The 20821-nt window shown below is 38.7% G+C and overlaps 1 protein-coding gene and 1 long non-coding RNA gene across 7 annotated transcripts in view; one reads left to right on the top strand and one right to left on the bottom strand.

Moving 5' to 3' along the window:
- The first annotated feature begins 311 nt into the window (after positions 1–311).
- On the top strand, positions 312–20148 carry LOC122157557. Its single transcript, XM_042813326.1, has 8 exons — positions 312–408; positions 9080–9201; positions 10250–10388; positions 10985–11106; positions 12887–12997; positions 16782–16888; positions 18254–18344; positions 19846–20148. The coding sequence occupies exons 1-8, from the start codon at positions 312–314 to the stop codon at positions 19960–19962; spliced, it is 906 nt and encodes a 301-aa protein (XP_042669260.1). The 3' UTR covers positions 19963–20148.
- Positions 8220–20821, bottom strand: part of LOC122157558 — a 33489-nt gene continuing 20887 nt past the window's right edge. Inside the window, exons 3-4 of one of the 6 annotated variants that reach the window (XR_006167952.1) lie at positions 10622–19478; positions 8220–8418 (exon numbers count right to left, since the gene is read on the bottom strand). This is a non-coding gene — a long non-coding RNA (uncharacterized LOC122157558). Of the gene's footprint in view, positions 8419–10613; positions 19479–20821 lie in introns of those variants that run through there. The other 5 variants (XR_006167949.1, XR_006167951.1, XR_006167950.1 and 2 more) reach the window with 5 other exon arrangements.

Below are 20821 nucleotides of genomic sequence, written 5' to 3'. Positions count from 1 at the left end.
TCGCCTACGCTCTCGGCGCACTTCCGCCGCCGGGGCAGGCGCCGGCTGGCCCGCTAAGGCCGCCGCGACTCGATGGCGTACCCGCGCTCGGCATAAAAACTCTCCGAGTACCGCTGTACCACCTTAAGAGTGGCTGGCGGGCGGGGCTGAAGCGGAACGGCCCTGGAGCGTGCGCAGTGGGCGGGATTTCTGCTTCAAGCGTGCGCAGAGAGAGGGCTCCTCTGGGCCGCCTTTTGAGCCTGCGCGACAACGGTCACAGAGTGGCCGGGAGCGACGCAGGGCGCCCCCTGGCGTCGGCTGGGCGCGCGGCGATGGAGCTGGCGGCGGCGCGGCGTGCGGTGTTGGCCGCCGTGCGGGGCACGTGCGCCGCCGACCTGCCCCGCCTGCTGCATTGGATGCGTCACAGCAGTAAGCGGCCGGGCGGCGGGAGGCCGAGGGGAGCCGAGCACCGGCGCCGAGGGGCCACGCCGAGCCTGCGCGGGGGGCTCGGCGGGGCCTGTCGGGACGGGGTCCGCCGAACGCCCGCGCTTTGCTGCGCTGGCGTCGTTCTTGTCCCGGGTGTGATGTCCCGGCGCCTCACGTTGAGCCTGGAGACGGTTTTGTAAACGTGTGGGGAGAGTTGGAGGCCGGGCGCGACCCCGGCGGTGCTGGGACGGACAGCCGAAGGGCTGAGGCGGAAGGCGTGCCGCTGCCGGCGGCCCTGCGGGTATTGGAGCCGCGGGCACCGTGTGCTGCTCGTTGCCACGGCCTCCAATATGGAGAGGGGCAGGAGGGGCTGCTGCGTCGGGAAACGCAGCGCATACCGTGTGAGACCCCGTTGCTCTCCTAGCCCGGCCCGTCGGCTGGTAGGAAAGTTATTGCCAGATGCTTCAGGGCACGCACAAGTCACGCTTAGAGGAGAGATGGGGAGTCCCCGGGCTTGATGAAGGCTGGCGTTTGATGGATATGATTAGAGTTAACTGTAACCAGACGTTCTTCTTGTGTGTTTATTTACACATATGCATACACAAATACATATGTCTACATGTATCTGCATGTATAGGTAACATCAGGGCATAGCGTGTCAGTAACAACTGGTGAAATTTAGGCTAATTTGATTTCCCAGGTTGACAGACTTGTGGAGAAATTTAGAGCCTGTGAAATGTGGTACCTGACCATTGCTTGTAGAAACTACCAGTCTGTGCATCTACTGGTCATTTTTTGGCGAAATTACTATCATTTGCTCATTTCTTGGATGTAATTTTGAGGTTTTATAGACTCTGCACTAAAATGTACGTGCATGTACATGTGCCTCTACAGTAGAGGAGAGGGGATTAGAATGCTTTGTGCAAACCTCTAAGAATTTGTCATTGTTAAGACAATTATTGTCCAGATGGTTTCATTGATTTGTTAGGCCGTTAACCTGTTTGTATTTTTCCACTCTTCACTTTTCCAGAATAGCTGTGTACTTCTGGTTCATCTCTTTCTTTTTTTCTTTCTCGAGTGAGCTCAGACTCGAGCAAAGAGCTCTCTTTCTATTGCTGGTTTATGTTCCTTTGTCACTGAGTAGTAAGTAAGCAGAGGCATTTATCCAATTTCTGTTCTCTTTCTGTAGTTTTGCCAAAATCACAAATGTTTGGGGTGATGTTCCCAACAAAACACTTTGATGATTCCTCTCTATATGCTGCCTCTGTTTCTCTGAACAGCTGTGTCTGCATGCTGACAGTTACCTTCACTGTGGTCCCGTCCCCTGCTCCCCTCCCAGCAGCCTAAATGTTGCGTTTGAGTGATCACTGTCCTCATTTGTCCTGATGGTAACATGCAGGGAGAGCAATGACAATTAGTGCTGGTTGGTCAGGGGATTGTGAGGAACTGGGACTAAGGTTTCTGCTGTTGCACACTGAACACAACTCAGGAATTTGGAATTCCTGTATGCCAAGAGAAAACAGTACTGTGAGATAAGATGAAAAGGTATTGTATTTCTGTACCACGCAGCAATACAGGTGAAGAAAAAAAGTGAGGATGTAGTGATAGCGTTCTGTATGAAAAAAAAAAAATAGTAAAAGTTAGGAAGGCTAGGATAAAAGGAAACACAGATGGTATCCTCACTGATAAGTTGTTTTGCTGTGGTGAATATTTTCCCCCCACCTTCTGCTGCCAGCTTATTCCTGTTCCCAACAAGGTGTTGTGCTTACAGTTTTACTTCCAGCTGAGGAAGATGGGGCACAGTTGCAGTGCTAGCTGTGGTCAGGCTTTCTTCTTCTCTCCCAAACAGAGTGTGCATGTAGCCTTACAGAAAGCTATATGTAAGTGGTTGCCTTTTAGCCATGTTTATTTATTTAACTTAATTGATATTTTCTGATTTCCATGTGGATTAGTATTAAAAACAAACAAACAAACAAAAAACCAAAACAAACAAACAAACAAAAACAAACAAACAAAACAAAACAAAACAAAAAAAACTTTTCCAGGAAAGAGCCAAATTATGTTTTAGTGAAACAAATAATATAAAGACCCTTATGTAGGTGGAGCTAAGAGAACACTGCTTAGGTTCTCAGTTTAATGATTTCTGATTAATCTTTCTTAGTAATTATGGGTATGAGAGTGTGTAAGATGCTATTCGTTTTCTTTGTCCCAGTGGAGAACAAAATAACCAGTCATGCTATTTTTAGTCTTGCAAATTTTAGAAGTTCCAAATCTTTACGTGTGACGGAAGAAGACGTTACAGTTTTAAGGCAGCTGCTTAGCAACACTGCTTTGCTGTTTCGCAGTTGGGCACTGCTTCCCACTTACTGCAGTGGGATGTACGTCATTTCATGGTGACTTGCTTTCCAACTTTTCCTTTGAGTTAGTCTTAGATCACAGAGAAAATGAAACAATAGCAGTTGAAAAGTATAACAGGAACCTTTGGTGTCTTAACTGATTTTTTTTTGGTTTTTGTTTTTTATCATAAGATGATTAATGCTTTAATATCCTTTTGCAATAAGCACGTTCCAGAAGTTCTGGCTAAGAAAGCTTGGGTGAAGCCCAAGAGTTAATTCAAACCACTTGGGGAAGCCCCCCTGAAGATCCCACTCAGTTGGTCCCAGCATTTGATGTATAGCTTCTATATAAATGTGTGCATGCACGTATTCCCAATTGTTCTGCTGCTGCCCAAACTCATAAAAATGTTCAATAGCAGGAAGGGTTGCATTTGGTATGAGTGGGTGCTGGAGAAGATAAGCAATGAAAGCAGAGATTGATCAGGCTTCTGTATCTCAACAGAGATGCAAAAATCAAAGTAAGTAGTCCCAGGAATGCTAATTTCAAGATTGAAGTCACCTAATCACTTTACTTAGTGGCAACTGTCTGTGGCAAATCTTTGCTGTACTTGCAGCTATGTTGCAGGTTACCAATGTTGTCTTTTGATAGATGTCAGTAAAGCACAGATAAGCTGATTAAAAAAAGACCTTTTGTGGTTTTCAATGTACTGTCATGGGATCTGAGATAAAGGAAAAAAAAAATTTCAGCAGAGCCATAACAGACTGATACTAGCTTTTTTTTTTTTTTCAGTTATGTAACAGTGAAGTAAAACAATCTTACAAGCTTTTTCCATTTTATACATTCTGTTATAAGCTTTTATTATTTGAAGCTGAGGATTTCAAAGTGATTTAGAAGGCTGAATTGCCAGTTGTTCATACAGTGTTGTATTGTTTGAAACAATAACTGAATAATAAACCATCACAGATCCACTAAGTTAAGGATAAATGACGTATAATTAAGTATGATTATTATTTTTTTCTTTTGGATTCACTTGTACTGGGGGAAAATCAGCTTTGTAAGCGGGTGATGTAGAATTTAGCTTTGTAACTTGGAGGTTGAGGTCCATCAGTGCTGTAAGCTCAGCCTTTTAGAAGGTGATGAAGGAAGGGTACCTGACAAAATTAACTTAACCAACCATGGTAGGTATGTTTCTTTGTTATAGTGATCTGCATACAGATAACAAAACTTTTCATCATACACTCAGAAACAGACCACATTTGTCCAGCTTTTATATTATGACCGAGGCGTTATTGTGTTCCTAGGCATTCCTAGGTAAAGTTAGCAGATGCTGATTTCTACAAAACAAGGATATAGAATAAAATAAGGAAAAAACCTCTCTCATAGGGAATGTTGTCTAGTGTTTCCTTTTGATACTGTTGTCAGTGCAAGTGGAATGAGTTTTTGAAAAGAAAAAAGCGTGGGTTTCTGTGATGTAACCAAGTGTAAGTGTAGTTTTCTGTGCATGTGAAAAAGCAATTTAGTGCAAGGTTTTGTGTCCAAATGCGTAGAAGTGATTTATCCGGGTAGAATACCCTTGCAAAAGAGATCAGGTAGTGTTGCAGAGCCACGTTAACAGCAATGTATTTCTTACAATGATACCATCCCAAAAATCTTCTTCACTGCTCTCTTGTTTGGTAAACCTCTTGTCACCAATTTTAGGAACTGGCATTAATTTTCTTTGTTGTTCTTGGTTGAGACAAATGATACTGCTGCGGGAGAGAAATCCTAAGAATACCAAGTACTTCTGAGTTGTTAGTCACTGAAACTTAACGAAGGTGGGAAAAACCTGTGATTGGAAAATGGATAAGCGAAGTGACTAGTTTGAAATTTAACTTTGAAGTTTCTTACAGTTTATGAATGAGAAGAACTAATGAAATAAGCTCCATTTATATTTCTGCTGGGGAAAAAAAGCAAGATATTCTTTACCAATAGTTAGTGATGTTTAAGGATACAAAAAGCATTTGGAGTTCCTGAGGAAGCAATCTTATATATTGAGGTCAGAGGCTGGTTCTGACATTGTTAGCCAGAAAGGGGCTAGTAATGTTCAGAAATGTGGGACTTCCTCTTTGACCTGTTTGTCCAGTATCATAAAAGCACACTGCACAACTGAATTAGCTTTGTATCAAGTAACGTGGATGATTGTATTCACTTTTTACGTGTCTGAGGCTGAATATATATCTAGGAAACCACAAGGTGCTGGCTGTTACTGTTGCTTTTGCTAAATCCTCATATTTCCACATGAAGTCATTTTCTGATATCAGTACACGATACCTGGATCTGAAGGTGTTAGTGTAGCAATCCTTTCTATACTGTGTGAGGTTTTGTGATGTTTTCTTAGCATGTGTTGTATTTGCTGTAGAAAGATTGAGCAGCACCAGGGTGCTAATTAGAGTTTTTGCAACGTGTTGATTAAATGTTAGAAGTATGTGTTGAGTAGATCCAGTGAAACCGGTTTTTGAAGTAAAATACAAACACACTGGCATTCAGACTTCCTCCATAAACAAATGATTGTGATTCATCTTGCAGCATTTCATGAACTGTGTGCTTCTTTCCTGGTTAGCTGTCTGCTCTATGAACACCAGGTTTGCAGACTGCATTTCATATATTCAACAGGCACTAAAATGATAGCAAAAATAGTTTTCTATTTTAGTTTCTTCTTTGAAGATCCTCATAAGTAGATACGGAATTTCTCACGAGTGAACGATTTGTCAAACACCTGGGTGGAGCTGATTACCAGACTGAGGCAGAAATACATATTTTCATATTTGGCACCTGCATTCTGTACTTGATGGCAATCTGAATGTTTACACACTGCCAAAGCAAATGAGGCATTGTGAGAGCTGCTGCTGTTCTTGCTTTGACAGGAATGGTGTGACTCGGAGCCTGCATTTAGTCACAGGGTAAGCATGCAAGTGCAGAGCATGCCTTGTGCAGCTCCTGCTGTTCTGTTGTCCTTGGAGGAACATATTCTAACCTCCTTCTCTTCTTGCAATACTGACAGTTGGTAAGGAGTACTTCCAATGGCCATTTATGTTTCAGTATTAACGTAAATGGTTTCCAATGGCCATTTGGTTTTCTGTATTAACGTTTCATGTTCTTCATTTTAGCTGCTCAGATGTTTTAAGATTTTTTGGTAGGTTCATACAGATCATCCACAAGAACTGTTGTACATCATCATGTTTCCTACGAGGAGCTCAGAGGGCCCTGCATGAGAAGTTCAGTGTTGTGACAAGTGTTGTACAGATGGTAGTGCCAGCAGGGAGGACAGTCAGGATTTGAGGAAGGGGAGCATGCTGCCCATCTTCCACTGACAGTGCCATCTCACTGCAGCAGAGATGGGACATGACATGCAGCCTCTAGGACCGTTCCAGCTGCCCTTGGCCATCAGAGGTCCATCAGGGTGTGAGGGAGCAGGCCTTAGCTCATCAGTTCTGAAAGGAATGGAGGGGCTAAGTTGTGCTCTTGCTATGTGATATGGCTGGCACGGTGGTCTACAAACTCTTCCTGCATTTCATTAAACTCTCTGTATATGAATTTGATACTCTTAACAGCTGGATGAGGTCTCTTGCATAGTAATAGTATTGTTGTAAAGCATCTGCCAGATGTAGGGGCTTATTGCCCCCAGACACCAGTCTGTACAGCTGCTAATATCAGCTTTCTGCTCTCTTTCTGTCTATGTCACTACTTTTCCTCTTGCTTCTTCAAATGTTTTCTACCTCTGCAGACTCAGCTTTCCAAAGGTCTGTCCTAGTGCTAATGGACCCATTCCTACATTATTTATTAAGATTTCTCCCAGCTTAATATTACAAGATTTAAGCAATAGTTTGTCCACCTTTCCATAATCTCTGGGTTTACTTCTGTGCATCCATAGAAGCCTTCTCTAAGCTGATCAGAAAACTCACTACTTCTGGAATGATCCTAAAGAATCTGGAAATGCTGAGCGAACTCTGGGATTCACTGAGATGGGTGCTTATTAGAGGTTTCAAAGTTAAAACGCTGACAGACAAGAACTGCTGCTTTGCACCTGTTGTGTTGTTCGTGCTGCTTCGTTTGCAGCTGCCTCCTCTGTCCTGCCCAGTTCCTCTTTGCGAAGTTTGCATCTTCTGGGGAGCTGAGGTTTTGGAGGACAAATCTGTGAACTGCTTCAAATGGCAGATTGTCTTCTAAGGTGTACCATGCCCATCAGGGCTTTGGTATGTTACTCCTGTACATTTGTCAATAGTAAACTAAATAGATTTTAATACTAATGGGGAATTTAGGATTATCTCTTGGTGTCAGTACTGGAAGAACCATTTACAATTGTACCTTCAAAGAAGAGGGTGTTTTGCATTGATGAGTGATGGTTTAATAGTGTTGTTCAGACTACAGGGCTTAAGCAAAAAGCATTTCAGTAGCATTTAATACTTAAAAGTGTAGCTGGTCTCTGGATCCTACCTATACTAGCCTTAAATTTTCTCACTGTTTCTGGCGTTGCTTGTGCTTCGGAAGAGAGACTGCTTGTGCTAGCACAAAACTATTGTGTGTTTCATAGATTTGTGTGTTTCATAGATTTATTTTGAACCTGTTTGCCATTAAGCATGCTCGTGTAAATGTTCCACCTGAGACAGCACTGCTAACAAACATTAGCATTTTTGTTAACACTTAAAAAAAGCTGCCAGCTGCATTGGTGAGTGAAACATGTACATGTGAAAATTGCAGTCTGTACCCTTAGTGGCATTCTAAATAGAGCAAGAGGCAAACCGGAAGGGAGGGGGAACAGGACAAATGTGTTAAGAAATCAAGATGAAGTGACTGTGTTTTTTAGGGTTACGTTTGTGGTTGGTTTTTGTTTTGTGGTTTTTGTTTCTTTTACACATACGTAGTATTGACCTGATGCGTGCCTTTGTTTAGAACCACCAGTTTGGTGTCTTCTGAGCACCAGAAGACACCTTTCCAGGCAAAAGGAATTTCATATAGTCCTTCTTTTGAGGAAAATATAACAGAAAAGGAACAATGCAGGTGCACAGCAGATCTCAAGTTGAATGTCAGATAGGGGGCTGACATGAGACTAAGGTATGTAAGCAGGATGTTGTCTGCAAGGCGTGAAAAGTCTGGTTGATGCAAATAAACATTTAGCTAGATAAATGGGTTTAGTTCTGAATACTGCAGGTCATAAAGGATGAAAGAGTCCAGAGGTTCCAAAGAGGAGTGATGAGAATGATCGTACTCAAAGAAAAATGAAAGAAAGGGTTGAAGAAGTAGATCTTGTTTCCTCTGGAAAAATGAAGGCTGAGGGGATGTGATGAGTCTTTGAAGAAATAAAAAGCTTCTATATGCAAGAAAAAATAGATTTCTCTATTTCCATTGTAAATGAAACAAAGAAGTTTAAGTTGTGGCAGAGAAATTTAGATTAATTACTAAGAAAAGTACTTAATTCTAATGGTAATAAGTGTAGTCAATCTCTGGAATGGGTTGATAAGGAAGATTGTAGATTGATAAGGGAGATTGTAGGTACTCCAGCATCCAAGAATTATTTATTTATTTATTTAGATAATAGCTTGGGAGAAATATTGGTGCTCAGAATTGATTCTGTCTTGGAAGAAGGGTTGAAGAGTTGGTAACTTCCGAAGGTTCCTTCCAGGTCCTTTTTCTAACTGCCTAAATTAAAAAAGAAAAAAAAAAGTGTTGAAAGAATGCAGGGATATCTTGGAAAAATAGCAAGAATTTACAGTGTGGCTTTGCAAGAGTTTACTGGTTTATATCTACTCCTATTTTCTTTCACATTTGAAATATTTTGATAGTTTTAGTCACATAAAATCTAAGTTGAACTGTTGAACTGTGCATTATCCCTGGTTGTTTTTTTTTTTTTGTAACCACTTTATTAGAAAGATTGGAATGTATAAAGAGAAACTTTTATAAAAAAAACAAAAACAAATCAAAAAACAAAACTATGTGCGTTCAGGCAACTGTGAGTTTTGTAATTTCTCCAATAGTTCAAAAACATCTTTGATGTTTTTATATCTTAAGCTGAAACAGTATCACTTTAGTGGCAGTGCAGACCATCACATGTGAGTTATAAGTTTATAAATATGAAAATAATTTGAGATTTCAAAAAAGTGATACGTTTATTTTCAGTGTTATTACAACCTAAATCTGTCATTGGCTGGAAAAACTAACAAAGGCTGAAAAACGCATTTCAAATAAAAACCTTATCCATCTGGTATTGTTTATGTCTTGCAACTATACTGTATTGGTCATCACTTAGTCCACATGATCTACATATGATTGTTCAGAGTTTTTTGTTTGTTTTGATTTATAGGTGACTTTGATGAGTTTGTGATGACGAACAATGATGTTGTACTCAAAAATATCGCTGAAGATTTGCGGAATCATTTACCCATTGAGGCAATGTTTAATTCAGAACATCTAGCTATCCAGAAAGTAAGCTAATCATTATGGTCTCCTTTTGCTGAACCATGCATTTATTTGGGGCTATGCAGTTTTACTAGTTGCTTATAGCAGAGAACGAGCATTGGATTGAGATATGGGTAATTGCAGTTTGGTTCTCAGGTCTGTTTCTGTGTAACTGCGTGACCCCAAGGAATTTGCTTCATACTTCTTAAAACTTTCATCATAAATTATTTGGCACAGCTTTTATTCTTTGTGGTGTGCTACCTGTCACAGTGATTCTTTAATACTAGCTCCGTAATAGACTCTAACAGCCCCCTGAAAGACAATAGAAATACAGGGCCAGTGTTCTGCTTTTGCCATAATCTGGGCAACCCAGAAGCAGTTTGCAGTTGTTTTCAGGTTGTGGTGGCTCAGAAAGAGGCAGGCTGTGAGCCCTGTGGGAAGGGAGAGCACCTCTTCTATTTGAGTTGTTAGAATAGCTGGAAAGTGAACACGTTTCCTGAAAATGTTGTGTGGCTTTTAAATGGGGGAAAAAAAAAAAAAGATTGTCCACTCTATGAAAGGGAGGAAAGGAACAAGAGGATAAAAATTATACCCCTTGAAATGATGAGAAAGCAAGCACCTCAACTGCTATTCTTCTGACTGGAAGTTACACTCGTGTAAATCGGGTGTGTCTAGATTCAGGCACAAGGCATCAAGATGAGACTTCCTGGATGGTTTAAATGAGAAGCAAAATTGCCCCTTCTTAGAATATATTCTCCTCTTGTGAAAGAGAAGAAACTTCTGTTAATTTGTACCTCCTCTATTGCCAAGAATTTCTAAGAAGACAAAGTTCACAGCAGCTCTCCTACTCAGCTGTCAAAACCTGCAGCTTTCATTTCTTTGTCAGCTTCCGCCTACTGGTTATTTCAGTGAAATTTGATGATCCACTTTTCGTGCGAGATTTCTGTGGTTTAATTTTGATTTGTTACTTCTCAATAGGGAAACACTTGGCCTCAGGGATTTTGGTAAAGATAGACCAGTAAAGTTAAGAAATATAAAAGGTTATGCCTTTCTTACGTTTTCTTCCTTTTCTCAGATACATCAGCATCCACTGCCCATGGTTCATGTTGATGCATTCCTTTATGATGATGACTTTCTTGATACAATGTGTGAGGAGGGGAGAATGAGTAGGAACTACTGCACAGAGTGTGGCTCATACAAGACTGCATCTTTAGGTAAGTGCTCTTTTGGAAACATGAGAAGTGAATTCTGTTCAACTATACGTACTAGTTTGTGCAGTGACTCAGCTGGGCAGCACAACATCCATCTGATGGAAGCCTGGTGCAGTACACAGGCCAGTATTATTTCCCATAACCAGTATAAGGAGTCTCCTGTATGTAAAAGTCCAAGTAATTTGCTGTGAATCAGTGACCCTAGTTGCCCACAAAAACCGGATCAGGCTACGTACCACTGAAAAGGTGTATACGCAAATAATACTGTAGCAGCCCATGCAGTAGCCTCAGTCTTCTCTTGTGCACTGAAAACTGTGGAGAGCACCATCTGTCTTAAAGCTTGTGTGGTACAGATCAGGCATTGAAGAAGGATTTAAAAATTCTCCATGTAAAGGAATAAATCCATGGACTCGGGCAGTCTGCTGACAGGCTGGATCAGATCTGTAATCTCTGGTTTTCCTGGGTCCCCTGCACTAGTTGAGGAAGGAAAGCAAATGGGTTTTCAGTGATGGTAACTCCTCAGATTAGTATTTTATTGGTTACTAACACATTAGTTAGTACTGCCCACCCAACACCTTTGTTCTGTTCTTATTTCCCAGAATTTATTTCGCATTCCTTTTCCCTCATGGAACTGAAGTTTCTTTATCAACATGTACTGCCTGACCTGACAGGAAAGGTAGTGGTTGACGTTGGCTCCAGGCTTGGTGCAGTGCTATTTGCGGTAACTTCCAGCACAGGAATTTATATTTTATTACTGTAACAAACATATTCCTTCTTCTCCGACTTCCTACTATCGCTACTCAATCTTCGACAGGTCATTCTGAACAGCACCTCTGATCTGGTTGAATAGAGTATGGTGCTGCTTCATAGTGATTTTTGTTTTTGCTCTTGCCTCACGAAAGAGAATACCAGTGATCTTGCTTATGGAGCAGAAAAGTCTGTTGTCCAACACAGCAGCATATTGCCGTCACACATACTGCTCTTTTGCTAATTCCTGCTCTTCTCCTCCTCCATAAGTGAGTTTGTCCCATATGTCTTGACCATGTCTATATATAGATCAGATATGTTAAGTTCCTTTATGAATCTGACAAACTGTTGAATTATACAAAGGAAGGCTTTGATATGAATTTGTCTCCAAAAACATATTGTCCTGCTCTGTGTTTTAAAATGCACATAAAATACTTCGAGAAACTTGAGTGCAATTTTGATTGCTTTTGGCATGGCTGGTGAAACATATGGCCAACAGCAACGCAAAACACACATTACAACTTTCTTACAAAAGTCAATGGCTGTTTGGGGCTCAATCTTGGAAACTCTTGTGCATGTAATTTTACTCATCTGAATAATCTAATTTTGGGACTGCTCAAATGAGAAAAGTTACACCCTTTTGTAAATATTTCCAGTATTGGGTCCTTTAATGATAACACTTTTGCTAGCTATTGAATTTCTTTTCAAGTATTTAAATGAAGTATTTAAATTGTATTGTTATAGTAGAAGATAGTCTCAAGAAAAAGCAGGAAGAATGTTTTGTTCTATTTTTTATCATGTTTAGAAATGATAGCTTTGCCTTCACAGGTTGCTGTCACTGAGTTTAATGAGTTCAGAAAACATTAATAATTAGATTGCAGTATATAGCCATCTTGAACTTTCTCTATCTTCAGCACTTTTTGCTGGTGTTTCCCGTTGTTTGCCAAGTGTTCTACGGAGACAATGGCAAATAGAAGCTAAAGCAGTATCTCCATTAGGGCACTATAGGCTTGAGGGCTTTTGTTCTAGGTGTGTGGTTTTTGTTTTTGTTTTTGTTTTTGTTTTTTACATCTTTTACAAATTTCTAAAATCTCAGTCCAAAACGGAATTGCTGAAGTATTTTAGGCTTATCATTTAGAGATAATTTCTCATTTTTTTTTTTCATATGCATCTCTGTAAAGCACCTGAAAATGGCAGTGATACACTACTTAGAGGTGCTGACAAAGACTGTCCCAAAATATCCCATTATCCCATTATATTACGAGAAAGATCATCCTCTGTCTTCACTCACATTAACTGTCCTAGTTGTTTTTTCTTCTCTTGCTGTATTTTCTTCTTCCATTCTCACAAGAAAAAAAAAAGTACAGTCTTTTTCCTTCTTGCTATTTTTATAATTTGGTTTCTACTGCTTTTTTCCATCCTAGGCCTTTTTCCATCTACTTTGCAATTGAAGTAAAGTTGAAGATTTCCTACTCTTTTTATTATTTTGACCTGTTGTTTTGGATCTCTTATTAAAAAATGTGTGAGCCATAAGTGGAAATTGTCAAAACAGGCCTAGCTTTGAAAAATATATCACATCCACTGTAAGGCACATCTTAGCTTCTTTTTTTATTAAATACTTTCTTGATATTTACTTTTGTTGGCTTGTTTGTTTTTGTTTGTTTTTGTTTGGTTTGTTTTTTTTTCCATTTCAACTCAATATTGAAGTTGTTTTAAAGGCATCACGGTTACTAAACTTCCTTTTCCTAATGTAGGGTTATCTTTATAGCTCAGCTTCTCAACTGTATGGAGTAGAAATGAATGCAGACTTTTGCCAGTTGCAAGAAATGACAATTACAAAATACCAGTTCATTGACAGAATAAAGGTAACTAAGTATATGGCTGTGTGTGTATATTTTTAACCACTGTATAGTAGGTATTCTGTTTGCAAGAGCAACTGGTAAATTGGCATTCTGAAAAATTGTTTCTGCCTTTGCTTGCTTTGGTATTAAGCAAAGGGTTTATATTGGAAAAAAAATCTCAGTGTGGAAAGAAAAAGGAAAATTTCCAAACTATGATAACATGATGTATGTCTTAACCTCTTTCCCAAATGGATTTACCTGCTGGCTCATGCAAAACAGATCCATCTTAGTTGTTTCTCCCAGTGAAGTGAACAACAGCGTTGCCACTAACTTCCTTGAAACTGAGTGAATGAGAGTTTCTGTCTTGAATAAGAAAATCAAATGTCTGTGCATTTCATTAACACTAGAGGGAGGATTTGTAAATTTGCATCTAAGAACACCTAAAGGACTTTTGGCTATTGGAATTTGTTTTCTTGACATGTCAGTGCGTGTGTACTTTCCACAAACAAAATGAGTTTCAAGCAACGTGATATTGTTATGGGAATTGTTTCTCAACTCCTATTATGGAAATAACTAGTACTATCATTTTAATGAGAAAAATATTTGGGTTTTTTTCCCTTCTTGGGGAATACCAGTTGTTTTGCTTCCAGCAAAAATTGGTAAGTAGAATATGCTGTGTGAAATACTGGCTTTAATCCTGTGTTATATGCATATGCTCTTGAGTGGAGTCACAAAAACCACTGGGCGCAGTTATTTCTTGGAAATTAAAATAGTGATTTTGAACTGTAAAGAAATAATAAGCGTACATAAATATAACTCTAGGTAAGCAGTGTCATTGGGTTGCCCAGTTCAATACCAACTGCTGACAGTTCATCCATAACCTTCAATTTTTGCATGTACTTCGTACTTGTTTTGATGAGACTGAAGTCTCAGTTAGAACTTTGTCAAGTTACTTCAGTGGAACTGGAGATGCATAAATATGCTTTTCAGCCTTTTATGTACTATATTATAAGACTTTGTTTTTCCTTCACACCTTTTAATTCTGCTGATGTATCCATTTCAGGGAATAAAGATAAGAAGATGGTATGTTTTCAAAGCAATGCCTGAGGACTTTAGTATTTGAATTTCATTAGATGCTAATTTAGTCACATGACTTCTGTTATCACCCTGCTTTGAATATCTCATTCTTAGGTTTTTATTTTACCTCTCTAGAGATACATACTAGCTTAAAAAAAGAAAGTCAGAATCCAGCCGCTGATAATAATTTATGACACAGATTTTGAAGAGACCTTTCTTAAATAATAATTGCTTTTCAGGATATACTGAATTTTTGTTAGAACGTTTTCCCAAAGGGTGGAATCCTGATCTACATTTGATTTGTTAAAGTATATAGAAAGTTGCTCAGTGTCTTTTGATGTCTGAGCAAATGTGTAGATACTGGAAGGAAAATAAAATAGTTCGATTTAAAATCAGTTGCTGTCCTCTGTTGTGCCAACGTATAGCCAAGCTGAACAGAAAGCAGGTACAGCTGACTTAGAACCCATTGTTTCAGCTGGAGTGGTATCTGGGCCTTGCTTGTGATGCAACCACATGCTCTTGTGGTCCTGCATTCCCCAATAGAAACAAGGATGGGTTTAACGAGAATGGGCTGCAAAGGTCAGTTTAATCAGCACAGTCACCTGTTCTGTAAAAGCAGTCTAATTTTAATTTGAGGTCTAAGCATTTTTGAAGTAAATGAGGCATCGGACAACATATGTTTGAAATTTCCTGGTAGCTTATTTTTCTGAATCAAGGCTAAAAATACTAGGACTGCCATTAGCAGGACATGTAGAAAATTCAGTAGTAATGTGGTGTCTTGTGCCACTTATGTGTGTGATCTTTTCCTCCTTCAAGCTGTCATTTTTAAAATCCCTTTGGGAACAGCCCATCAGTCACTTGGGTTTGAATTAAGCACTGCTGCTCAGGTATTTTGTACAGAAATGTGCTGGTTTTGTTACTTTCTCCCCTTGAAAATAAGAGAATAAATTAAAATGTCTCTTTTGCCTTCAAATTTTGACCTGAATCCCACTTACTGCATAGTTGCACTAATAAATTATGGAGGAATCCAAGTGCTGATACATGAGTTCCGGCTAGATCTAGCTGAGGCAAGTTTTGTCCCTTGCTGTTTGTCCTGCCCCACTGCAGGAAGCTGTAGCCCATGTACTGAGGCAGCAGTTAAGGCTGTATCCATAATACCTCTACCACCTCAATTAATAGCTTGTTATTTTTACTTATAGTTAGCAGTGGCTTCATGCATATAGGATATAGATTTGCAACCAGGACCTACCTTCTTTAGGACTGCTGATGGTCTTGTTTCTCTGCTGCCTGGATGTTTGAACTTCTTTTTGATCAGATCCTTTGCAGGTGTTGTCTATATTACACTATTTTAAGATAAATTATCACAAATATTGATTGTCTTAAAATGTTCCATATATTATGAACAGATAAGTAGTTCAGATATGCACACATTGGAGATGAAAGCTGTCATTTGACTGATAACTCAGGCGTCCATATTTCTCAGTGAAATACAGCCTTCAAACGCTAACCTACCAATTCTGTGTAAACTACAAGAACACAGTTACTTCCCTTCCACTCATTATAGGTAGCATTAAATTTAAGGAAATGAAGCTGTTGATGCCTAATACAGTAGACCTTTGTTTCTGCTGTTACTGATCTTAAAACGTTTGGCTCCAATTTCAGTTGCAATAATGTACCCTAATAGCATCAGTTGGGATCATAAACTGACAATTTGTCATCTCTTTCCCCACTGGAACTCCTACAGTTTGCAGGGGTGGTAGTATCTTTTTCCTCTGTCAATCAGAACAGCATGCTTTACATGTTCTTTATGAAGATGTGTATGTATCTTACCCTCTCAACAAGTACTGTTATGTGAAGTGGGCAAAATGGTTTTCAACAGATAAATGTTTATTTTCTGTACAAACACTCAAAATCAAGAATTCTTTTTTACATCTTTTGAATATTGGAAGGAATCCACAAAATGTGAAATGTTGAATCCATAGCATTAATGTATTCCCTGCACAACCTAGTAATAGTTCATACAGAAAAGACCAGACGTCGATCAGGTTTTCTGTATGATTTTAACATATGTGGATGCACTTTCAAAAAAATTTTGTGGAATTCAAGGAATATTCACATTGGGTTTCTTTCCATTATCCCCTCAAAAGATTTCCTAGTTTGTTTCTCAGATTTAGGATGTGATGCACTTTTCCATGTTGAAGAGGAAATTGGACACATCTTGTTGGAGTGTTAATGAGCATTCACATTCTCTTGTCACTATAATCTCACCTGTTTGAAAATGACATGACGTACTAATATCCTTTTTGATAGGTGAAGGTAAATGAAATCAAACCAGCTCCTGTGCTTACTGGAGAAGTAGTTGCTTGGGAAGTTAAAGCACTTGTTGTCTTCCAGTGCCAGCGAGCATTTTGCCTTTCCAGCACTCCCAGTCCCTATATAGGTAATGAGAATTCAATTGTCAAATTTGTCTGTAGTGTTTTTTTCTAGCTACGATCCCTTAGTAAGGCACTGAGCTTGTGAGGAGCCTTGAAATATTCTCAAAAAAAAAAAAGCTTATCTAGTTTAACTTAACTGTAAGCATCTACAGTGAGATCAGTGAAATACACCTTTTTGTGATGGGTTCAAGAAGGTCATAGCATGTGTTGTAATATGCTGTTGGTTTTAATGTTTATTTGAAGGAGGTATTTTCTCTTAAATTAATTTATGCTTTGTGAATTTTTTTCTCCTTCAGGTGGTTCACGCAGACATCTGTACTCAGGCTTCACTTCTTCAGAAGGCTGATGTTGTTGTAATGAATAATGTCTTTGAATATTTTCTTGACAGACTGGAACAGGCCAAGTAAGCTACATGTTCAAAGAAGTAATCTATTTCTTTGGCACTGTATGTGTACCCTTGTAGAAAACCATAAGGTTGTGCTTTTTGAAGTCACTTACATAAATTATGTAAGGAAATGTTTTAAAATGCCTTTATTTAATTGTTTTTCTTAACTGCTAAGATATTACAGCAGTTTCTGCTGTTAAACTCACTGAATACTGTTCTTTTTTTACCCAAATCTTTCCTGGTTGCACTGTTAAGGGTCTGAATTGACTTTATCAGCATAAAGCTTGATTTTCAGAAAGAAGACAGGTTGCTCTGACTTGTGGATGTCACAGCATTGATACAGATGCACTGCAAAACATGGATATTAATATTTCTAATGTATTTTCATAAGGACGTGGTACAAATAAATGCATGATAAAGCTGCTTCTTTTTAGGGTACTGGATGCTTCCAGATGAGCATTTGTTAATCATTATCCATTTAAAGCTTAAGTAACTTTACCTGCCGAAAGTTGCTGTGCCTTTACCATGGGTAGTTAAAAGAAAAGGGTGCCTGTGTTTCTACTAGCATTTTAAGTTAAGGCATGTTCTTGGTACCAAACAATAATCTCAAACAGAGACAGAATGGATGGGTGAATTAGTTGCTGTTGCACATTGCCTGGAGATTTGTTGCAAGGTACATGACTGAGAATTCATTTAATTCTTCAAGAAATCAGTTGTAGTGGCTTAATGTTGCATTAGTACCATGAAGACAAATTACATTTGAAAAATGGTGAAAATTAAATTCTTTTTAATATGATTTGCTGTGCTGCTAGAAATGAACCAACTCGCAAAATGAGAAAAAAAAGAAATGCTGGGGGCTATATTTATATATTTCTATTGGTAATGTTTTAAGAGACTTTTGTAACAACTGCAAAATAAGTATGTATAGAGCTGCTTTCATAAAACTGCGTGCCTGGGGACTGGATTTTCTTCAGAAGTTTAAGGGGACCAAATGTTGATGTTTAATCTTAGTCCAGGATGAAGGTATTGACAGTACAGAAAGACATGCATATATGTATCAGAGTGAAAAATTTTTTTAAAACCCCAGCATTTTAAGACTATCTATTCTCTCTGTTGTTAATATAAAGTCTGATTTTGTTTGTACAGTTATTTGCTGAGATACAAACAGTGAGTGATAAGCAATATAGCAAGTCTTCAAGCTTAGTCTGCCTCCATTGACTTTTAGTGTTAGATTTGTTGTATCTCAGAGGTGTTTCTATCCCTGAAAATTGATGACGTATTTTCAAAACTGTTTCAGAGCTTAGGAATTTATTGGTTTTAATATAAAGAAAGAATATATTTCTTTCTCTAAAACCTGATAATCTGCTTTTAAATGTGTTTCAGAGCTTGGGAGTTTATTGCTCGTAACGTAAAGAAAAGAGGGTCCTTGTTAGTTACAGTTCCAAGCCTTAAAGAATCGCTTTCAAAGCTCCAGGTAAGTTCTTTCAGCCAGTTTTAGCCAACACATTTTGTCACTTTCTGTGGAAGTGGCAGTTCTGTTCTGTAGGTCAGATGCTTGCCAGTGTTGTTATCAGAAAGGGTGTGTAATTCAGAGTGTAGACTAAAATGTGCAGGACTCCAGATTCTTTTCCAGATTGACCACCAACAATCTTCTGTAGTTGAATTGTTCCTACCCATAAAATGGAAAACCCAGTCTATATCAATAGGCTCCATGAATCATTGCATTATCATGCATATTATTACCAAGAGTCTAGCTATGAAGTTATGAAAAATAATATTGTATAAGCTGCATAATTATGTGATTTCTGTGATAATAATTTTAGTCATGATTCAGGCCAGAACTGTGACAGTACCCACTCCCCTTAAGACTACATCCAGGTATAGGTGTATATATTTACAAACTTCTAGTTAGAGAAAAGAATTGAAAGTTTTACTTCTATTTAGCTTTACACTTGTGCATTGCCTTAAAATATGACAAACTGTTTCACTAAACCAGTGGGAAAAAGGAACATATTGAAGAAAGGACTATCCTTGATGGTATCCTATCTTCTTTTCTGCTGTTAGCATGAAGAGTGTTTCATAATATGCCATTATGAGCTATTAGAAGTACAGATGAGGAGAGAGATGGTATCCCAGCTAGGCAAGTGACTCCCATCAGGTGCATCAGATCACTAACATAGCTTTAAATTGCAGTTGAAAACAAAAAGTGTGACAGTACAACTTTAAATGATATTGAATATCCTCTGTTGCTGCTGTTCTGTTGTTCTCTGAGTACTATCACTTCTGACAGACCAGCTTCTGTTCTGCATCCATTCCGCCATGGGTCACTGGTAGCTTACAGTTGTTATGTGTATGATGCCTATACAAATTATATGGGCTAGCTTTAGTTAGGAAACAAAATGCTGAAAATACATGACAAAGTTACTTACAAAGTGGCTTGCTGGCCAACAGTCTGCTTTGGAGAAGTTGAATCACTTGTTGCCATGTGTTGATGGATGTAATAGATCCTCAGCCCGAGGAGATGAAGTGATGTCACTTGACATTTTCTTAATGTAGAGTGTAGTCACACACCAGCTGAGAAGATCTTTGTAGTCTTATCCTATATTCTCTAAACGTAAACATAAAACAGGAAAGTAAGTGTGCAGTACAGTTAGCTGTTCCCTCGCTGCTTCCTGTCAAAACGATGCCCTGAGGTCAGGATGCTTGAGGCTTGTACACAAATGCAGTCAGAGAAGCAGTTGTAACCTACTAACAAAATATCTAGACTACCAACTGAGATAACTTTTAAAATTTATCTTTATTACACTCTTATTTAAGTTAAATGGCATTTCCAGAAATGAATTTATCCAGTGCTGCATAATTTGCAGTGACTAATGTGTCTAATTATGCTTTGCTTTCCTAATGTTGTGCTGGCCTTACTCCTGTTGTGTTTCTCAGAATTGTGTTAATTTAATGATCTGTTTTCATTGTTTCAGACGGATATACAGCTTGGCCTATGGGTAGAGGAGGTGCAGCTAAACTATGACGTATATGTGGAAAAGGATGCTGACAGAGAAGCACTTGAACAAATACATTTATACAGCATTCTGTAGTACTTGGAAAAACTTATTAATGTCCTTGCAATATCGTATATTTTGAGTCTAAAATGAATTCTGGTTTATATGTATGAATAAATTGAGTCACGGTTGTTATTGCGGTTTTTAATGTAAGAGTCTTTCTTTTGAAACAAGATTCCTTGTGGAAGCATTTTGTCTGACCAAAGTATATTGACTTTTAACTAAAAGATACATTTTATTTTTAGTAGAAATGTTAGAAAGAATGACTATTGACTGATGGCAAAATAATTTTTGTTCCGTAGCATTATGCACTGCTAAAGTTTGCTGAATATATAGAACCTAAGAATGGCAAATCATTATTAATGGATGATAGCAATACATTTAACATAGTTACTTAAAATTTGCATCTATTAAGATGTTTCTGCTTTGTTTTGTCAAAAACCAAACCAAAACTCTTTCTCCTATGGAATTCTTAGATTTTCTTTCCATGGTCTGCCAGATAACCTGAGCATTTTCTGGCATTAGTTAAGAGAAATTACTCCATCCATTTAGTTAATCCTTAAGGTAAGGATGTTAATGTAAAACACTGAAAGTTACCTAGGAGGCAGTGAGAATTAATACCACAAGTCTGGAACTGAAGAACACTGTTTCATGCTCTGCACTTCTGGGGATTATAGAAAGTATAATAAGGGGTTAAGAAGCTGAAAACTCTGAACAGGTGTCACAGCTTAGCGGAGGCTTGGTGGTGGCGTAAAACATTGGAAATTCGTAACAGAGCCTCCTCAGAGAAAAAAGATCCACATACGCCCACCACATTTATATTTAGATTTTACATTCTAAGGATGTGAAGCTTTTAGTCAGCTGAAGAATGTTTCAGTTTTTGCAAAGCGTTGGC

This window comes from Centrocercus urophasianus, unplaced genomic scaffold (assembly GCF_019232065.1).
Source record: "Centrocercus urophasianus isolate 14NV4802_14NV808 unplaced genomic scaffold, USGS_Curo_1.0 seq_14, whole genome shotgun sequence".
NCBI classification, from domain to species: domain Eukaryota; kingdom Metazoa; phylum Chordata; class Aves; order Galliformes; family Phasianidae; genus Centrocercus; species Centrocercus urophasianus.
This window is presented reverse-complemented; position numbering and strand designations above follow the sequence as displayed.

Bases quoted from the DNA above. Each gene is read 5' to 3' on its own strand.
- LOC122157557 (XM_042813326.1), top strand. From the start codon at position 312: ATGGAGCTGGCGGCGGCGCGGCGTGCGGTGTTGGCCGCCGTGCGGGGC. The intron at 9,202-10,249 runs GTAAGCTAATCA...TCCTTTTCTCAG, and splicing joins AACATCTAGCTATCCAGAAA to ATACATCAGCATCCACTGCC. The intron at 11,107-12,886 runs GTAACTTCCAGC...TTCCTAATGTAG, and splicing joins TTGGTGCAGTGCTATTTGCG to GGTTATCTTTATAGCTCAGC.